Source organism: Budorcas taxicolor, chromosome 7 (assembly GCF_023091745.1).
Source record: "Budorcas taxicolor isolate Tak-1 chromosome 7, Takin1.1, whole genome shotgun sequence".
NCBI lineage: Eukaryota > Metazoa > Chordata > Mammalia > Artiodactyla > Bovidae > Budorcas > Budorcas taxicolor.
The window spans coordinates 42,878,179-42,895,702 of NC_068916.1; the positions used below are offsets into that span (position 1 = coordinate 42,878,179).

Sequence of the window (17,524 nt, forward strand, 5' to 3'; positions counted from 1 at the left end):
CCCTGCTTAGCAATGTTGCTGCTTGGCTGAGTCTGTGAAGCTTTACTGCACTCACCTCGTGGGGCCCAGAGCTCCAGGTGTGTCTGTACATGACAAGCAGGTGTGGGTGTAATTGAGGTAGCCCCATTCCTACCCCCTTGGACGGGCAAAGCCAGATGCTAGGGATGGGTGCTGGCCTTGGTCAGCATCCTTGTTCCCATTGGCTGGCCTCAGACATGCCTACCTCTCCATCCTCCCGTCAGCCACCTTCCCGCCCAAACACCTCTGCTCACAGTATCCTTCAAATAGTTCACCTGCTCCTCTACCACATTTCCCTGGGCCAACCCTTCAGTGGAACTGCAGCCACCAGCCTGGCTCTCAGAAAGCTCCAGTTGGAAGGGTAGACTGACCCCCCTATACTCCTGGGCATGCCCACCCAGTCCAGGGGTCTGGGTAACATGGACAGACATTTGGGCCAGAACTTCCATCCCAACCTCCAGCCCCCAGGCAGCTCTCTGTCTCCTGTTTTTCTGTCCAATTTTTCCATATCTCTGTCTCTCTCATACTGTCTGTTTCTGTTTTGCCCATCTTTATCCCAACTGACTCTGTCTCTCCTTGTAGCTTTATCTCTTGTCTGTCTCTCCCTTTCAGTCTCTTGTCTCTGACTGTCTCTCTGTCTGTCTCTCTCTGTTTCTGGCTCACTCTCTCTCTTTTTTAACCTTTTTTTTTTTAAACAAATTGAAGTGTAGTTAATTTACAATGTTGTGGACTTCCCTAGTTAAGAGAGGACACCGGTTCAATCCCTGGTAGGGGAAGAATCCACATGCCATGGGGCAACTAAGCCCATGCACCTCACCGCAGCTCCAGAGCAGCCCTCACTCGCTGCAGCTAGAGAAAGTCTGTGTGCAGCAACAAAGACCCAGCACAGCCAAAAAGAAATATATAATTTTTTTTACAACGTTGTGTTAGTTTCACATGTTTTCCTTTATGCTGCTCCTGCTTAGTCGCTGTGTTCAACTCTTTGCGACCCCATGGACACATGGCGCCCTCCAGGCTCCTCTGTTCATAGGGATTCTTCAGGCAAGAATACTAGATGGGTTGCCATGCCCTCCTCCAGGGCATCTTCCGAACCCAGGTCTCCCTCATTGCAGGCGGATTCTTCACCGTCTGAGCCACCAGGGAAGTCCAAGAATACTGGAGTGGGTAGGTTATTATTAGTACCAGATAATGAACGTAGTTCCCTACACCTTGGCTTTGTCTTTATGTCTCTCTGTCTCTGACTCCCTGTGGGTCTCTGCAGTCCACCTCTTTAACACTCACACGCCCGCAGTCCGTTCAGACCAATCTGGTGACTCAAGGAGAAGCACCGCTTTCCCCGCCCCCAAGACAAACACGCGCAGTGACCGCAGAGTTCTCCTCAATCTTCTGGGGCCGCCCACCCTCCCGGCTCCAGAGGCGTAGTTGTTCCGCCGTCTGCGGCTCTGGCCCCGCCCCTGAGGAGCCGCATTGGTCGGCCCCCGGACCACAGCCCCGCCCCGCATCCTGACCCGCCCCATCTGGCGCTGGCCCCGCCCCTTTGGCACTGGCCCCGCCCCCGAGGCTTCCAATTGGCCTGCGTGGGGCGGCCGGGTCGGTTGCTCTGCTCGCTGATCTCGCAATGGCAGAGCCGCGGATGCTCGCGGGGAGGCGAGAACCCGCGGCGAGTTGGGCGCATGGCCATGCGTGGCCGCCTATGGCTGGGCCTGGTGTGGCTATTGCTGGCACGGGCGCCCGGGGCCGCGGGGACACCAAACACTCCGCGGAGACCACGCAGCTACCCGCACCTGGAGGGCGACGTGCGTTGGCGGCGTCTCTTCTCTTCCACCCACTTCTTCCTGCTCGTGGGCCCCAGCGGCCGCGTGCAAGGCACCCGCTGGCGCGACAACCCTGACAGTGAGTGGCCGGGGCCGCTGCCCGGGGGCGGGGGACAGGTAAGATAGGCGGACAAAGGCAAATAGCAAAGGCAGGGCAGGGCAGCAGGGATGTTGCACCAACTCAGGTTCTGTGCACTGTTCTCGTTCCTTCTCTCACTTGAGGGAAGTTCTGGAGGCTCCTCCGGCTGCGGGGTGGCGGCCAAGTCATTTCCCATCTGGGGCCTCAGTTTCCTCAACTATAAAATGGGCTCAACCCACTTGGAAGGAGGGTTGAACAGTTGAGGTCAAGGTCATGGGGGAAGCTCCCACCTCCAGGCCTGGCTCAGCAGCAAAAGGGTCTCAGAGAGATAGTTGAGGTTGGGACCACGGGGGCTCCAGAGGGGAAGGGGAGGGGAAGCTGGGACTGCGGGAAGAGCCTCCATGGGCCCAGCACATAATGAGGTGAGGGCAGAGTTGAGTCTGAACTCTGAACTCCCCACCCTGCAAAACCAAACTCAGGACCCATCTGAGTTGGGGTCCCCTGTATGTCTTCCTGGACACCCACTTGGCAGATGAGGAAACTAAGGCACAGAGAGGGCAAATGACCTACCTGGGGTGGGAGGTGGGGGCATGGAGCTGGGGCTCTACAGTGCCCAGAACCTCAATGAGTTGGTGTCACATCCCTGCTGCCCTGACCAGGAAACAGTAGGCACTCAATAAGTGTTTGTGGAATATATAAGGTAAGAGAAGATGAAGGGGCAAATAAAGAAGGAGGAGATTGGCAATAAAAGGGAGGCTAGGGCGGTCAATGACCCCAGGCCTGTCTCAGCCTCCCTGCAGAGTGGGAGGGGGGGAGCCGAGGCAGTGCTGGCCACTGCCTGAATCACCACCATTAGGGCAGATAATCACCTTGCCCTTCCCAGCTGCTTTCATCTGGGGCTCTCAAGGCCCTCATTAGTCTCACCAGACGAGGGCAAGGACAGGGGCACTGGCTGGGCCGGTCGCTCAGTGGTGGGCATGGCCAGGCAGGGTGGCCCTGGGCTGGGGGTGAAGTCTGGCTCTGCTGGATGGCTTAGGACAATCACTGCTTCTCTCTGAGCCTTGGTTTCCCCACCTGGAACTGGATGTCTCACCAAAAAACAGTAGGTGCAAATGTCCTGTGGGACATGGGGTGAGTGCCCCATCAACAAAGACATCCAAGTCCAGGTTGAACACCAGAGGGCAGGGCTTTGATTCCAGATTAGGCCCCCGTCACTGGGTGGGGCTCAGAGTGTGAGCTGGGGCTTGTCCCCCAACCCTGCTCCACTGGACAGGAAACATCAGCTCAGATGGGGCAGGGCTGCCCTAGGGTCACCCATCCAGCAACAGGGCCTGAGAAACTGGCTCTGCCACTTCTCAGGCCTCCGTTTCCCCACCTGAGAAGTGGGCACAGTTAGCACCTGTCTCCTGGAGCTGTGTGTGGGTTTGGTGGGATACAATGCCTGGCATACAGTTGGCACTCAAGCAGTGTTAGCAGGTAGTGTTGATCTGAACACCTTGTGCCCCACGCCCAGGCTGTTGGCTGGGTGGTGTCTCCTGTGTAAAGCTCGGCCCTGGCTAGCCGAGCTGTCAGCGTCAGATATGGTAACAGCACTGTGGGGCCTGTGCTCACTGCCAGGGATCTCTATCTATCACAGAGGCACTCACCTCCTCTGACTTGGTTTTCTCACCCCTGACTAACAGGCTCCCCGCTACTGCAAAGCTTGGGGATGATCTCCACTGGCCTCCAGAGAAAGGCCTTACTCCTTCCCCACTGATTCCCACTCCTACCACCCCCCCTGCCCCGCCCCCCGGCCTGGAGTACTCTTTCCCCCACCGGTCAGTCCCACAGCTTCAGGACCTGCATGGCTCCTGGTGCGTCCCCACACCCAGCACAGGGCCAGGCACACAGGAGGTACTTGGGAAATGTTTCCAATGGGGAATGTTTCCCGCCTGAATGAATGAACAGAGAGAACGGGTCGGGGGGCAGTAGGGGAGTGGGGAGTGGGCGGGCCCTGACAGAGCCCCTCTCTGCAGGCGTCCTGGAGATCCGATCCATCCGTGTGGGCGTCGTGGCGCTCAAGGCGGTGCACAGTGGCTTCTACGTGGCCATGAACCGCATTGGCAGACTCTATGGGTCGGTGAGTGAAAATGCACAGGGCGGTCGGGGGTGCGTGAAGTGTGTGGGGGCGTGCCTGGGGCGTGTCCAGGGCCGCTCACCGTCCACCCCGCAGCGGTTCTGCGCTGCGCACTGCAGGTTCCGGGAGCGCATCGAGGAGAATGGCTACAACACCTACGCGTCAGTCCGCTGGCGCCACCAAGGCCGGCCTATGTTCCTGGCTCTGGATGGTCGGGGAGCCCCGAGGCTCGGGGGCCGCACACAGCGACACCACCCGTCCACGCTCTTCCTGCCCGTCCTGGTCTCCTGAGTCCCAGGGTCAGTGACGCCTGGTCCAAGATTCCGGGAGACGCTTAAAGCTGGGGAAGGCGGGGTTTGGGGCGAGCCCGTGTCCAGTTACTCACTGGTTTCACCCGCATTGAGCACCTGCTCTGCTGGGCACTGGGGACACCACCAGACCCCACAGATGTGGCCCCGCGCTCAGAGAGACTGAGTTGGAGGGGTGGTAGACAGTGAGCTGAGCAGGGGCGTAAGGAATTCAGCCACAAGCTGGGGGCCAGGGAGGCTTCAACAAAGGCACCGGCCAGGCTGGAGATGGGGAGGCAAACATGCCGGGGTGGGAACCTACTGGGGTGTTTGAGGCAGCAAGGAGGTGGGGAAGCTGGGGGCTGGGGTACACTGATGCCATGGACTGGCAGCAACTGGTCCCAGGGCCCATGGACATTTCACCTTATGGGGCATAGGGGACTTTACAGGTGGGATTAAGGCCCCTGAGATGCGGACAACCCTGGATCCTTCGGGGGGCTGAGTGTCATCACAGGGTCCTTGTAAGAGAGAAGTGGGAGGGTCAGAGGCAGAGAGACAGGAGATGCTGCGCTGCTGGCTGTGAGGATGGAGGGAGGGGCTGTGAGCCAGTGATGTGGCACCTCTAGAAACTGGAAAAGTGGGGAGTCGGTACTCCCCTGGAGCCTCAGGAGGGACTAGCCCTGCCCATGCCTGGATTTAGCCTTCTAAGACCCAGACTGTGACCCCAAGACTGAAGTTGATAAACATGCTGTTTGAAGCCATCAAGTTTGGTGATTTGTCACAGCCATCCTTGCAAACCCACACACACTGGCCTCAGAGCCCCTTATAAGGTGTGCAGCCCCCTGGGGTGTGCAGGCCGAGGGGGATCCCAGGTCAGCTTCCTGGGGGCTGAGCTCCCCTGGGGGGGGCAGGGGTGGAGCCAGGAGGTGGGGGGAGGCTCCCACCCCTCCCAGTGGCCATTTCCACTTAAAAGACCAATTTGGGGGGCACTCCCATGGGGCACAGACTGGGCACTCACCCACAGAGGGAGCAGAGTGATCCTGCTGTGGACAGACTGGGCCCCAGGCTGCACCGACGCACACAAGGAATAAACCGACCACCGGCTTCTTTCTAAGTAGGTGTATTTTTAAATAGCTTTCAAGATACACATATTTTCTCCTTTAAAAAACGTCTGTCAGAGCAGTCTTGTCCTTGTTTCGCTGGTTATCCTGGTGTCCCAGGCCCCAGTGCTCAGGGTGGGGAGCAGGGCCTGTCCACGCAGCCAGGACCCCAGCCGAGTGGCTCCACCCAGTCTCTCCACAGATCATGCAGGGCCGCAAGTGAGCTCAAACGTCCATTTATTTCAAAGCAGTAATAATTTAAAATTATAAAAACCTTTCCGCCGTTGAACATGTAGAGGGTGAGGTCAGAGACAAAGGGGAGGGAAGGTGGGACGCCCGGGCAGTGTGTGCGGGCGCCCGGCCCAGCCGGGTTGTCCCTGGGGAGGCCGAGCTCCCTCCGCAGCCTGGAAGGGTGGGTCCTCCGAGCCTCCTCCGCGGCGGGCCCTGTGGCGCTGCAGTCCGTGGGCGCGTGGGCTGTCTGCTGTTGCCCTGGGGGCTGGCCGGCAGGTGTGCTCAGGAGCTGCTGGCCGGGTTCTCATTGCCAGGTGAGCTGGAGGACGACGATGACGAGGAGGAGAAGCTCACCCCAGCGAGGCCCGGGGGGTCGGTGGCTGTGTTCTGTCCTGTGAGGCTTTTTCGGCAGACGGGGCAACTGTCGTGCTTTGCAGGACAGAGAGGAAAGCGAACAGTTCAGAGGCAGCGGGGGCAAAGGGTTAGGGGGAGTGTCCCGGCCGGCCCACTGCTCACCTGCTCCAGCCAGGGCACGATGCAGCCGTCGTGGAAGAGGTGGTTGCAGGGCAGCTGCCTCACATGCTCACCCAACCCATAGTCATCCTTGCACACGGGGCACTCCAGCCCCGAGCCTGCAGGGCAGGAGTGCATCTCTCAGGGTAGCTCCCCTGCAGCCCTGCCCAAGGTGTCCCAGGGAGGAGGGGTCACTGGCCCAAGCCCACCCCCTGCCCCCCCACTCCCCCACTGGCCCCTGGGGCTCGTACCAACGTGCTCCTCAGTCACAGGCACGGTGGGGAGGGCCTGGATTTTCTCTTTGTCTGCGGGTGGGGGACCCGTGTTTTCAAACTGATTGAGGAGCTGAAAGATAAAGAGGCCAGAGAACAGGTGGGCTGGTGGGGCCCCTCACCCCACGGGGCTATGAAATGCAAGGTGGGGTTACCTGCAAAAGCACCGAGGCCCCGTTTGTCCTGGCCTGACCCTGAGAGGTCAGAGGTCAGCTGCCCCAGGAGGCCCAGCCCTGGGCTTCTGCCCACTCTTCTGATCATCACCACCTTGTAGCCAGGGCTGGTAGCCACCCCAGGGACACCACGGCTCCCTCCTATGGCCAGGGTGGCTCCCAAATCCTCACGTTGCTACAACCAGGGGGCAGGCACCGGTGACAGAATATGCAGCAGAAAGCCCCAAGGTGGTTACAGCCCCGCCTCATAAGTGCCACCCAAGACACAGACACGGGAGACACTCTGTCCTCCTGGGCCCAGCCTGTAGGGTTGTGGTCCCCACACCAGCTGAGCAAGGCCCTTGTACCTGCGTGATGATGGCGTCCAGGCCATTGGCCCCCCAGGCGTAGTCCATCGGGTTTGAATGCAGGACGCCCCTGGGCAGAGAAGGCTGGGGTTCAAGTGGCAGAGGGGTGGGCCGGGCTCAGGGGGCCCCTCCCCTACTCACCAGGGGCCCAGGCCCAGGTTGGGGATGGTGGCTGGGGTGATGATGCCGTTGACCAGCTGCTGGATGATCCTGGAACAGAGTGGCCAGGCCCGTGGTTAGTGCCTTTATGAGGAGGGGCCAGCATAGGGGGCCTGGACTCTCAACTGGTGAGAAAAAGCCCAAACACAAGGGTGCTGGGATAGAGGTCTCCTCGAGGCCTGGACAGTGCCGGTTGACATAGTTGCGTCCACCCCATTTTGCAACCCAGAGGAAGTACCGTGGGGGGCCTAGGGGGGTCCCAGGAGTCCTGCAGTCAGCCCTGTTCCTGACAGTGGCCCTGAAACATGCCAGCCGAGGTCACCGTGAGCCAGGCCATGTCCTGAGCTGGACCAGCCTCAGCCTGCCTGCAATCAAGCTCCATCTACAAAGACCCACAGGGCGCTCAGCCCCGTGTCCCGTGGGGCTGGGACGGGCCTTCTAGGTCTTCCCATTCTGTCCTCAGGACCCTGCACACAGGAGGGGCGAGGACACCGGATACTGCCGTTCCTGGACCTGTGCCCGGGGCGGAGGCCTCTCTCTGAAGGATGCTGAGGGGCATACCGTGGGCACACGGCCCCTCAGCCAACCTGGACCCACAGGGGACCCGCCCTGCCTGGAGGACGGCCCGAGCCAGCACCCACGCCTTGTGCCCACAGCACCTCCTGAAAGGACAGCTGGTTGCTCTGCCTGAGCGGGAGGGGTGGGCTGGATGCCCCCAGCCCCCCGCCCGCGGCCGCCCCCAGGCCCCCTCACCCTTCCAGCGTGGGGACGCCTTCATGCCGGCCGGTGGCCCGCCGCGCGGTGAGGCGGGCGCGGGGCTGCCGGGCGCCGTACCGGTGCCGGGAGTGCTGCTCTCGCTCCCGCCGGCTCTCGGGGTCCCTGCTGTCATCAGCCTGCGCCCCAGGGGGGAACGTGGGGATCTCGAAGCTGTCGTCAAAGATGCCGAAAGCAAAGTGCCCATAGCCCTGCGGCAGCGTGAACAGGGGCTGGTCCACATTCTGCAGAGAGGAGGGCCATCATCATGGGAGAGGGGCCAGGGCTGGGCGGGAGGTGGGCAGCCCTCACAGGGAGCGGGGAGGCTGCCTCTCACCTCAAACGGTTGCTGCCGGCTCTGGTCCGCAGAGGCTGTGGAGGGGGCTGAACCATTCTCTGCACTCCTGAGGACAGGCACCATTAGCAGCAGGAGCACCCCACCCCAGACAGATGGCCAGAGGGTCAGACGAAGGCGGACCCCCTCCACCCCTGACCCAGGTCCAGGCAGTGCACCCTTGGGCTGAGGGTCCATGATGGGGGCAGCCTTACCTGGTCTCTTCCGGAAGCTCCTCAATAAACCCGGACTCGCATCTTGGGCAGATGTAATCCTGGGGAGGAGAGGGCAGGCAAGCATGATCTCAGGGCAAGGCCGTGTGTGTGTGTGTGAGACTCATCTCAAGGGCCCAGGTGGGAACCTGCCAGCTCCAACCAGGTGGCCCCAGGCAGGGCTGGTGCACTGACTTCCTCGCCCACATGGTGGGCCGTGACCTTGGCAGTTACATCCCCAACCTCCCACGTCCCTGAGTCCATCAGCTTGTGCTCCCCACAGTGACAGTAGTCACAGTTTCGGGGCCTCCACTCAGCCACGTGGCCTGATGAAGGCTCTGACAAAGCCGGCAGCAAAGGGCCAGCTGACGCGGGTCCAGGGAAGCTTCCCCACTCGGGGGACCTGAGAATGTTCCCTAACAACCCCACACCCACACAAATATAAAGGAGGGCTAGGAGAGTGACTAGTGGGGCTCCAGGACCACCTGGGCCTCAGAGACCAACTCCCAGGAAGGCAGCCACAGAGGGTGGGAGGCACACCCAGGCAGAGCAACCGGCCTGCAGAACATTCTGGACTGCCCGAGGTATGGCCTGTGACCCTAGGCTGGACAGCCAGCAGGCAGACTGTGATGTCTCCAGTCAGCAGAGAGGTGGCCCTGCCCCTCAGGGACAGGGAGCCCGAGCACCAAATCCACTAGTTGGGCCTGGAACTGGCCCAGGTCCACATGTGTTCTAAAGCTGCAAGCGTGAGGTGCTTCCACTGAGGCCACCCACGGTCCCAGTTCCCAGGAGCCTGGGGCACCGATGGCTGGGCCACCCTCTGTAGGGAACAATATAGAGGTGTGTGGGGTGTGGCCTGCCCTGCAGATGCTGGGGGCCAGGCACCTGTCTGGAAGGTGGGACCCCCACCTGCTCCACTGCAGAGAGCAAAGGGGCCAGGGAATCAAAGGACACACCTCCTGAGCCAGGCGGGAGGGTAGGCCAGAGCTGCACATGTCCTGGGAACCTGTGTCCAGATGTGTAATGAACTCTTACAATTCAACAACAAAAGACAAATGCCCCAGTTAGAAAACGGCCAGAGGACCAGAACAGCATTTCTCCACAGACAGATAGGTGGCAACGAGCCAAGAAGGGATGCACACATGGTCTGCCAACAGGGAAACGCAAACCAAAACCAGTAGGATACACTCCACATCCACCCAGATGGCTGGACCCACAGAGCTGACAGGGACCACTGTGGGAGGTGGCGCAGAAACTGGAACCCCCGCACGGCAGGTGGACTGTGAAATGGGGCAGTGTCCTCAGAAAACAGTCATGGTCACCCCATGACCCTGCAATCGCCCCACCAGGCGCCCACCAGAGGTGACGGAGACATATGTCCACACAGAAACCCACACATGCACAGCAGCCAAACACAACCACATGTCCCTCCACTCCCGGGAGCATCACTCAGACATGGAAAGGGGAGCCCTGACACTTGCTATCATGTGGATGGACCCTGAGAACACGATGCTCATTGAGAGAAGCAGACACAGGACACACAGAGTGTGATTCCATTGATGGGAAACATCCAGAACAGGCAGATCCACAGACACAGAGTGGGATCCTGGTTGTCAGGGACCATGAAGGTGACTGCTGATGGGGACGGGGCTTCTTTTTGAGTAACCAAATGTCCTGGACGAGGACACCGGTGATGGCCGGCTGCAAGACCTGAGCTTTAAGTGGATGGGACATGTGGCACTGAAACTGTGAACCAGGAACAGCAGGACAGCAGCCCTCTGCCCTCCTGAGCAGGGGCGTGGCACCCAGGGAGGCTCCCCCAGGGAGTGCCCACCATAGCTGTCACTGGTATGGGGTTTCCAGGGCTGTCACTCAGCCTGGCATTTACTTCAACATTTCATAGGCCAAGAAACGCAGTCACTGGAGGCTCTGTGCTTGGTAGCCAAGGTTCTTGCCCCCTCCAGGAGCCTGCAGGGGGGAGGCGATAGACAGGGACAAACGTGGCTGCAGTTGAGTCTGAGCTGACTGAGGTTAGGAAGCTGGGAACCTTCTGGCCTGGGTCAACAGGAAGGCCCAGAACCTCCCTGAAGCCTGGCGGAACCCCCATGAGAAAACTCTCTCTCCCGGGCACCCTTCCCCAGGCCTACACCCTGCCCCGGGCAGGCCTGGGAGAGCCAGGGCGGGGTGAGCAACACACCCACTGGAGATAGGGTGCCTGTCCTCCACCCCGAGGCTCACTGCTGCTCCTGGGGCCTGGGAGCCAATCGCCATGCCATCCTCAGGGGTCCCTGTGTTCCCCGAGCCCCAGCACAACCCAGACCAGCCATCTCAGGGCCTGGGCCTCTCCCCGTCCTGGGTCCCCGCAGCCTGAGCTGGTATCTACCTGGCTTGCCCCCTCTTGGAAGCTGGGTCCCGGCTGCAAGCCTCCATTTCCCCACCTGCAAATGGAGGGTGGCCTCAACCCCAGGATCTGGAATTGGCCCCTGAGCCACAGTGACCTGGTTTCAGGGAGGCCCCAGACTCTGCTGCACATGCAGAAGGTCCAGACCTGGGTCTTCAATGCTCCCTCCTCCAGAGGCCGCACGTCCCAGAAACTTAATTACCTCACCGTGACAGAAATGGGGGACACCCTGGGATGAAATGATCACCCCCACAGGGCAGAGTCTATATACCTTGGCAGGGCCCTAGCTTGTGAGCACCTATCCCCAGCTGACAGCATCTCTCCTAAGGAGACCAGGGTGAACACTCCCTCATTATTACCATGGCAACAGCAGCCCATAGGACAGACCATGCACTCCATTCATTCAGCACTTGCTCCCTGCAGCAGGCCCTTGGAGACAGGCTTCACCCTTCATACCACATGCAGACCCCAGGTTCCTGGTCAGGTGAGTATGAGGGAACGGAGGACACTGAGGTGGGAGCTAGAGAGATGCTGGCCTTAACACTGAGCAGGCAGGGGGACCAGCCTACGCCCCAGGGGCTCCGTGCAGAGGACGGACCTCTCTTCACCCTGACGGCTCTCAGAGGTGGCCTGTTCAATGGAACAGAGCTTGTCCCCATCCCCCCGACCCTGCTCAGGGACACTTCTGAGAGGAATCAGGGGTGTCCATAGGACAGCAAACAGAACCACGACCGCTACCAGTCAGGCCACCAGGAGCCTAGCCTGTGGATGTCCCAGATCCACCTCATCCCTGGCGCTCCCGTTTCCTGGGGGATCGAGTCTGGGCCTGTGCGCCCGAGCAGAGGCCTCTGAGCTGGCCGGCCTGCCCGGTTCCTGCTCCCACACGCCCATTCCAGGCAGGCGCCCGCCCTTCCGGGGTATCCTGGCCCCCCCTGTGCCGGCACTCTCGAGACCAGGGGTGCCCTTGCCAACTCATCTGATGGGCGAGGAGAATGAGGCAGAGTCTCATGGCTGCAGGGAGAAACCCCGGGAGCAGAGGGCCTGAAGCCACCCGAGTCTAACTGCCCCACTGGCACAGGGGGAGGTGGGAGGGGTGCTGCTGGCGGGAGCCTCCCACTGTCACCAGGTTAAGAGCCCACCTCCCTACCCTCACCAACACCAAGTGCACCCCTACTCATAGACAGACACCTGTCTAAAGGACCCTGCCAAACCCCTCCCAAACCCACAAATCAGTCCCCTTGCCTCCAATATTTGCTCCTAACAGAATTTACCAACATTCCAACAAATCAAATATTTGCCAATCATTTGCTCAGCATTGGCTCCCTGTAAACTCTGAGAGCAAAGGTCATGGCTACCTTGTCACCACTGGATCCTGTGACTAGAAAGGCCCTCGCCAGCTCAGTGTCCACAGACTGTCCACAGAGATCAGGATCCTTCCGGTCCGAGACTACATGGCCAGGATCCGGCCGCGTGCTGGCCCTGGGAAGGGAGGCCAGAACAGCTAACTACACAGACTACTTGGCCCCGGGCTGCCAATGGCTGTGGATAGGTCACTCTGGGGTAAGCCCAAGGCCCAGGGCCTGTCCGGGGCTCACACCAGCTGCAAGGGGCTCCCTGCAGCTCACCTAGGCTAGAGGGCTGTCCCGCCAACCCGACCGTTCCTGCCAGTGGAGAAAACCAGACCCAGAGCTGGGGCGCACAGGAAGCCGGAAGAGGCAGAAGCAGAACGTCTTCCTGGAGGCTGGAGGGTGGGGGGAGTCGGACAAGTCTCGGCCCCTCAAGTCCGCTCGCACACCGAGGTTTCCATTTATCTGCCGGTCCCCATCCCCTTGCCTCTGGAAGCCACACCACCCATCTCTTATCTTACACTCTCCTCCTGGGTCCAGGCACCCGTCTCCATTCCAAACCCTGACTCTAGCTCACTCTCCTCTGTGGCTGGGATAATGCCCACGACTCCTGCTGGCTCCCCCAGTGAAGTCCACAGCAAGAAAGGCGGGGATGGGAATCTGGTTCTTAAATCAGCCAGATAACCAAGGAGAGCTGGTGCTCAATCAATCGTCGCCACCCACAGCCCCTTTACCTGGCCCCCCACATCGCCCTCTTCCTGCTCCTCGTGAGCTGGCCGAGCGGCAAATGCCACGAGCGGGGCCGGCCAGGGGCGCCGTGCCTTCTAGCCTTCGTCCCAGTCAGCGGGGGAGGGTCGGCCAGGCGGGGGACACCGACCCCATCCCGGACCTACCCACTCGGAACTTCCGGGCTGAGGGGCCTGGAAGCCGAGCCTTTCACCAGCAGCTGTCCCGCGGCCTCCACCCGGACGAGAGCACAGGGCCCACCTGGGTCCAGACCCCGGGCCCCGGAAGGCGCAAGAACGCCGGCTCGGGCCGCCGTCGGGCCCGGGAGAGCTACGGCTCTCTCCCACGAGGCGTCCTTAGCGCTGACCGCGCTCGGGGCCGACTCCGCTCCCTCCCGGTCATCGGCCTCGCTGCGCCACCAGGGCCGCCGCTTCCGGGCCCTCCGCGGGGACCTCAGTTTCCCCGTCCGTGCCAACTCGCCTCGGGCCAAGGCAGTGGCCCCCGCCCGCCCGGCCTGGGCCTCACCGGCAGGCGCGGCACGATCTCGACTGAGCAGCAGTGGCAGAAGTACCGTCCGGGCTGCGGCGACGCTTCGGCCATGGCCACCGCCGCCTCCTCCGCGCCGCCCGCCCCCCGCGCGGCGCCCGCCGCCGGCCGTTTGCTGCTCCCTCGCCGGCCGACGAGCCCGCGCACGCTCACGCACGGCACGCACGGCACGCACGGCGTGAGGAGGGGAAGGGCAGCGGAAACGGGACAGGCAGCGCGCGAGGCGGGCGGTGGCTCGGGTGACGGTGGCCGCCGAGGAGCAAACTAGGGGCGGAGCTGGGCGGGGACGGGGCCATGGGCGGGGCCTTGCTGGGCGGTTGCCTGCCTTGGCAACCTGGATCAGGGCCTGAGGTGGGTTTGGAGGCGGGCCAGGCTCGAAGGCTAAGGGGAAGGCCGAGGGCGGGGCTGGGGCGGGGCTGGGCCAAGCCCCTCCTCTTCTACAAATCTGCTACCAGCTCCCACCCGATCCTCCTAGTTTTCTCATTATTTCTCTTATTGCCAAGACCCACCTGTTTGGAAATCAGTCCTGAATATTCATTGGAAGGATTGATGCTGAAGCTGCAGCTCCAATACTTTGGCCACCTGATACGAAGAGCTGACTCATTGGAAAAGACCTTGATGCTGGGAAAGATTGAAGGCTGGAGGAGAAGGGGATGACAGAGGATGAGATGGTTGGATGGCATCAACGACGCAATGGACATGAGTTTGAGCAGGCTTCGGGAGTTGGTGATGGACAGGGAAGCCTGGTGTGCTGCAGTCCGTGGGGTCGCAAAGAGTCGGACACGACTGAGGGACGATTGAGTGCCTGAACCGAATGACTGACTGACCTGTTACTCACTTCTCTGTCCTCACTGCTCCTGGGATGCTCTGGTGCGCTCTCACCTCCCGGCCTTTGCACGGGCTGTAACTTTGCCCTGGTGCACCGTTGCCTAGACACCCGCATGGCTTTCTTCCCCCACACCTTTCAAGTCTGCTCAAATGTCCAACATGCGGAGGCATGTTCCGCAACAGAGCTTAGGTCCATATGATAAACTGTAGGGTCAGTTCCACAACAAAAGGGATTTTTGTATCTTGTTCCCAGCTGGACTCAGAACAGGGCCTGGCACACAAGCTTTACATAAACAGTCTTTGAATGCATGCAGACAGGAGACCCATTCCTGGATCAAGGAGGCCTGCTCTCCCATGCTTCAGTGTGACACGTGGCATAAGAGACTCTGAGTGAGGTGTGGCCTTGTTTCCATGATGCCTCAGGGTGAGGAGAGGGCAAAAAACCTACCCCTCCTCTCAAAATTAATCAGGCCAGGATCATTTCTGAAGTTAGTTCCAGGACAATTATGTACTTATTTCCTTACCCACTAGACAAACATTCATGAAGCTCCTGTTGCATGCCAGACTCTGCTGGGGTGCAAGGACACAGCAGAGGAAACCACGGACAGGAAATGAAAGTGGTTTTCTGAAATACTCCATGACTGGAGGACACAGAACAGGCTGCAGACGCCTCCAGCCCCACGAGACTGAGCCAGGGGATGAGCCCCTAGGGTATCCTTGGCTCTGCCTGGAGAGATGGACAGAACTTCCCAGGGGAGAGGACCTTAGAGCCAGGACTTCGAGTAATGAATAGGAGTTAGATGGAGGTGGGATTCCTGCTGAGAGTTGGAAGTATTGGAGCCAGAGTGTCAAAGAATTACAAATTGGAGCCTGTGCATAAAGGATCTTGAATGTCAAGAGGCAAGGAATAGGGACTTGTCTGCCAGCCACCATCTTGCACCCCTCAAAGCTCAGAGGTGATTCCAAGGCATTCCTGCTCTGACCACTAGAGAGCGCCCCAGCCCTGTTGCTGGGAAACAAGCCCTGTCGCTGGGGCAAAAGACACCCTTGCCTCCCCCCTGCAATCTGCCTCCACCCCACCCTCCCCTGAGGGGTACAGGGAGGGGCCCTTTGCTTCAGATCTTTACTGCCTAGCTCCTGACTTGTTTCACACCAGACATACATTCATTGATTCATTCATTGTACAGAAGTTTCTTTTTTTTGTTTGTTTGGTTGGTTTTTCTTTTCCTTTTGACTTAGGGGATCTTAGTTCCCCAACCAGGGATTGAATCTGGGCCCAGAGCAGTAAGACCACCTAGTCCTAACTACTGAACTGCCAGGGAATTCCCCATCCTGCAAAAGTTTATGAAGTACCACCCAAGAGGCCTTGGAGTCAGTGGGCTCACAGCATTCAAATCCTACCAAGTCACACTGGATGTGTGGCCCTGGGCAACTCACTTAACCCTTCTGGGCAGGTGGCAGAAACTTCCTCTTGGGTGTTTGAGACTGGATTATGCTTGAGGTACCTGTGGGCCATGCGGCCTCCCTGAGTTCATCTACCCTTCTGGCACCTATCCCCAGCCCAGCGCAGTCTCATTGGCCCCCACGGGTGGGCGAACTGCAACCCTCCTCAGGGCCTTTGCCTGGTCATGCCCTCTGCTGGGAGTCCCATTCCCACCATCCTTTCTCTTTTGCTGCTTCTCAGAAGGCTGCTCTGATCCTGTCCTGGGGGAGCCCAGTGCCCTCTTCCCTCTCTCCCCAACTCAGCCACCCCCAGATCCAGGAGTTATCAGTGGTATCTCCTAATATGTGAAGCCAATACCCAGAATATAGTAGGTGCTCAATAGATTCTTGAGTAAAAGAACAATTAGTGAGTGCCTGCTGTGTACCAGGCCCGAGTAGGGTGCTGGGAATGCAATGGGAACAAGAATATGGAGTTTTGTATCATAAAACTAAGCTCTTAGGATGTGCCAGCCAGATGTTTAATCCTCACACAAGCCCCAGGATGTGGGAGAAATGAAGACTCCTGTTTTACAGAAGAGAAAGTAAAAGTGAAAGTCACTCAGTCCTGTTTGACTTTTGGCAAGCCCATTAACTATATGGTCCATGGAATTCTCCAGGCCAGAATACTGGAGTGGTTAGCCTTTCCCTTCTCCAGGGGATCTTCCCAACCCCGGATCGAACCCAAGTCTCAGACTGAGGCTCAAACACGGTCACACAGCAGACACAACCATTGGACCTCTGGGTCTGGGCTCCTGCCTTGCTGGTTACCCTGGGACTGGGACAACCAAATTCAAGTAATCAGGCCGGTATCTGCATGTGATCCAGAGGTCCTGCGGTTCTGGGGCCTCATGCATCCATTTATGACCAGTGGCCACCTTGCTGCTTCCACTGATGGGACAGATGTGTGATGGGAGGCCTGGCCACTCCAGGGCTCTCTGATTGTGGGGTGCCTCCTGATGGGTTCTCAGCATTTTCTTGAATAGTCTTTGAAAGTGGATTAGGAAGTAACCCCTCAGGACAGGACCATTTCACGCCTTAGTCACTGACTTGGGTTCAAATCCAGCCTCTGGGAGGGAGCTTTGGGAATGCTAGAGCTGGAAAAAGCAGTTCTGTCACCCACTTCCTAGGGAGGCCACCGCCCTACCGGGCATTATTTCAACAGGCATGAATACACTGCTATCTGCTTAAGCATTTTTTTGCTTGCTTTTCAACCTTTTACTTACATATTTCGACTTATGTCCTTTTTATTTGTATTTGTTGGTTTTTGTGTTGCATTTTTTATTTTAGACCCCTGAGTCACCCATACCCAGGACCTGGCAGCCCCAGAACCTCAAATGTCCTTCAATCTATTCTCCTGGGGTCAAGTCACCATCCTTTTAGGTCAAACTTCCTTCATTTCCACCTGCTCAAGGAATCTTTCAGGACTAAGTCGTCAGGACCAGGACCTGTGAAACCAGTGGGGGAGATGGATGCCTCCATCCTCTCTCTCTCTTGAGTAACCTCTCTTGAATGCTGCTCAAAAGTTGTTATTTTAAACAATTTCTAACTTCCAGAAGTGTTTCAAGAATAGTACAAAGGATCCCACGTGTCCTTGACTCGGGTACACCAGTGGCGAACTTTTTTTGCTCTCTCTATGTGTCTGTGTGGAATTTTGGGCAAACTTGCTGCCCCCAGCCCCTTTATCCCAAGCACGACCAGGTGTACTTCTAAAGCTAGGCCACTCTCTTATCTGAAGCAGCAGCACATTTACCAAATTGGGTAATTAAGCTTTCATAGCTTTATCAAGG

General features: G+C 59.0%; 2 protein-coding genes across 3 annotated transcripts; one reads left to right on the top strand and one right to left on the bottom strand.

The window, feature by feature from the left end:
* Positions 1 to 1,691: 1,691 nt before the first annotated feature.
* Positions 1,692 to 4,318, top strand: FGF22 (fibroblast growth factor 22). Its single transcript, XM_052644342.1, has 3 exons — positions 1,692 to 1,911; positions 3,927 to 4,030; positions 4,124 to 4,318. Exons 1-3 carry the CDS (start codon positions 1,692 to 1,694, stop codon positions 4,316 to 4,318), a joined length of 519 nt encoding a protein of 172 aa, XP_052500302.1.
* Positions 4,319 to 5,418: 1,100 nt separating this feature from the next.
* On the bottom strand, positions 5,419 to 13,544 carry RNF126 (ring finger protein 126). Of its 2 annotated transcripts, none has more exons than XM_052643158.1 (9): positions 13,407 to 13,544; positions 8,412 to 8,470; positions 8,200 to 8,266; positions 7,944 to 8,107; positions 7,092 to 7,160; positions 6,951 to 7,020; positions 6,410 to 6,503; positions 6,162 to 6,277; positions 5,419 to 6,074 (listed from the first exon to the last, which is right to left on the bottom strand). In XM_052643158.1, exons 1-9 carry the CDS (start codon positions 13,479 to 13,481, stop codon positions 5,928 to 5,930), a joined length of 861 nt encoding a protein of 286 aa, XP_052499118.1. In that variant the 5' UTR covers positions 13,482 to 13,544; the 3' UTR covers positions 5,419 to 5,927. The 2 variants fall into 2 exon arrangements, with proteins under 2 accessions (XP_052499118.1, XP_052499117.1); XM_052643157.1 differs by having other exon boundaries at positions 7,863 to 8,107.
* Positions 13,545 to 17,524: the final 3,980 nt, after the last annotated feature.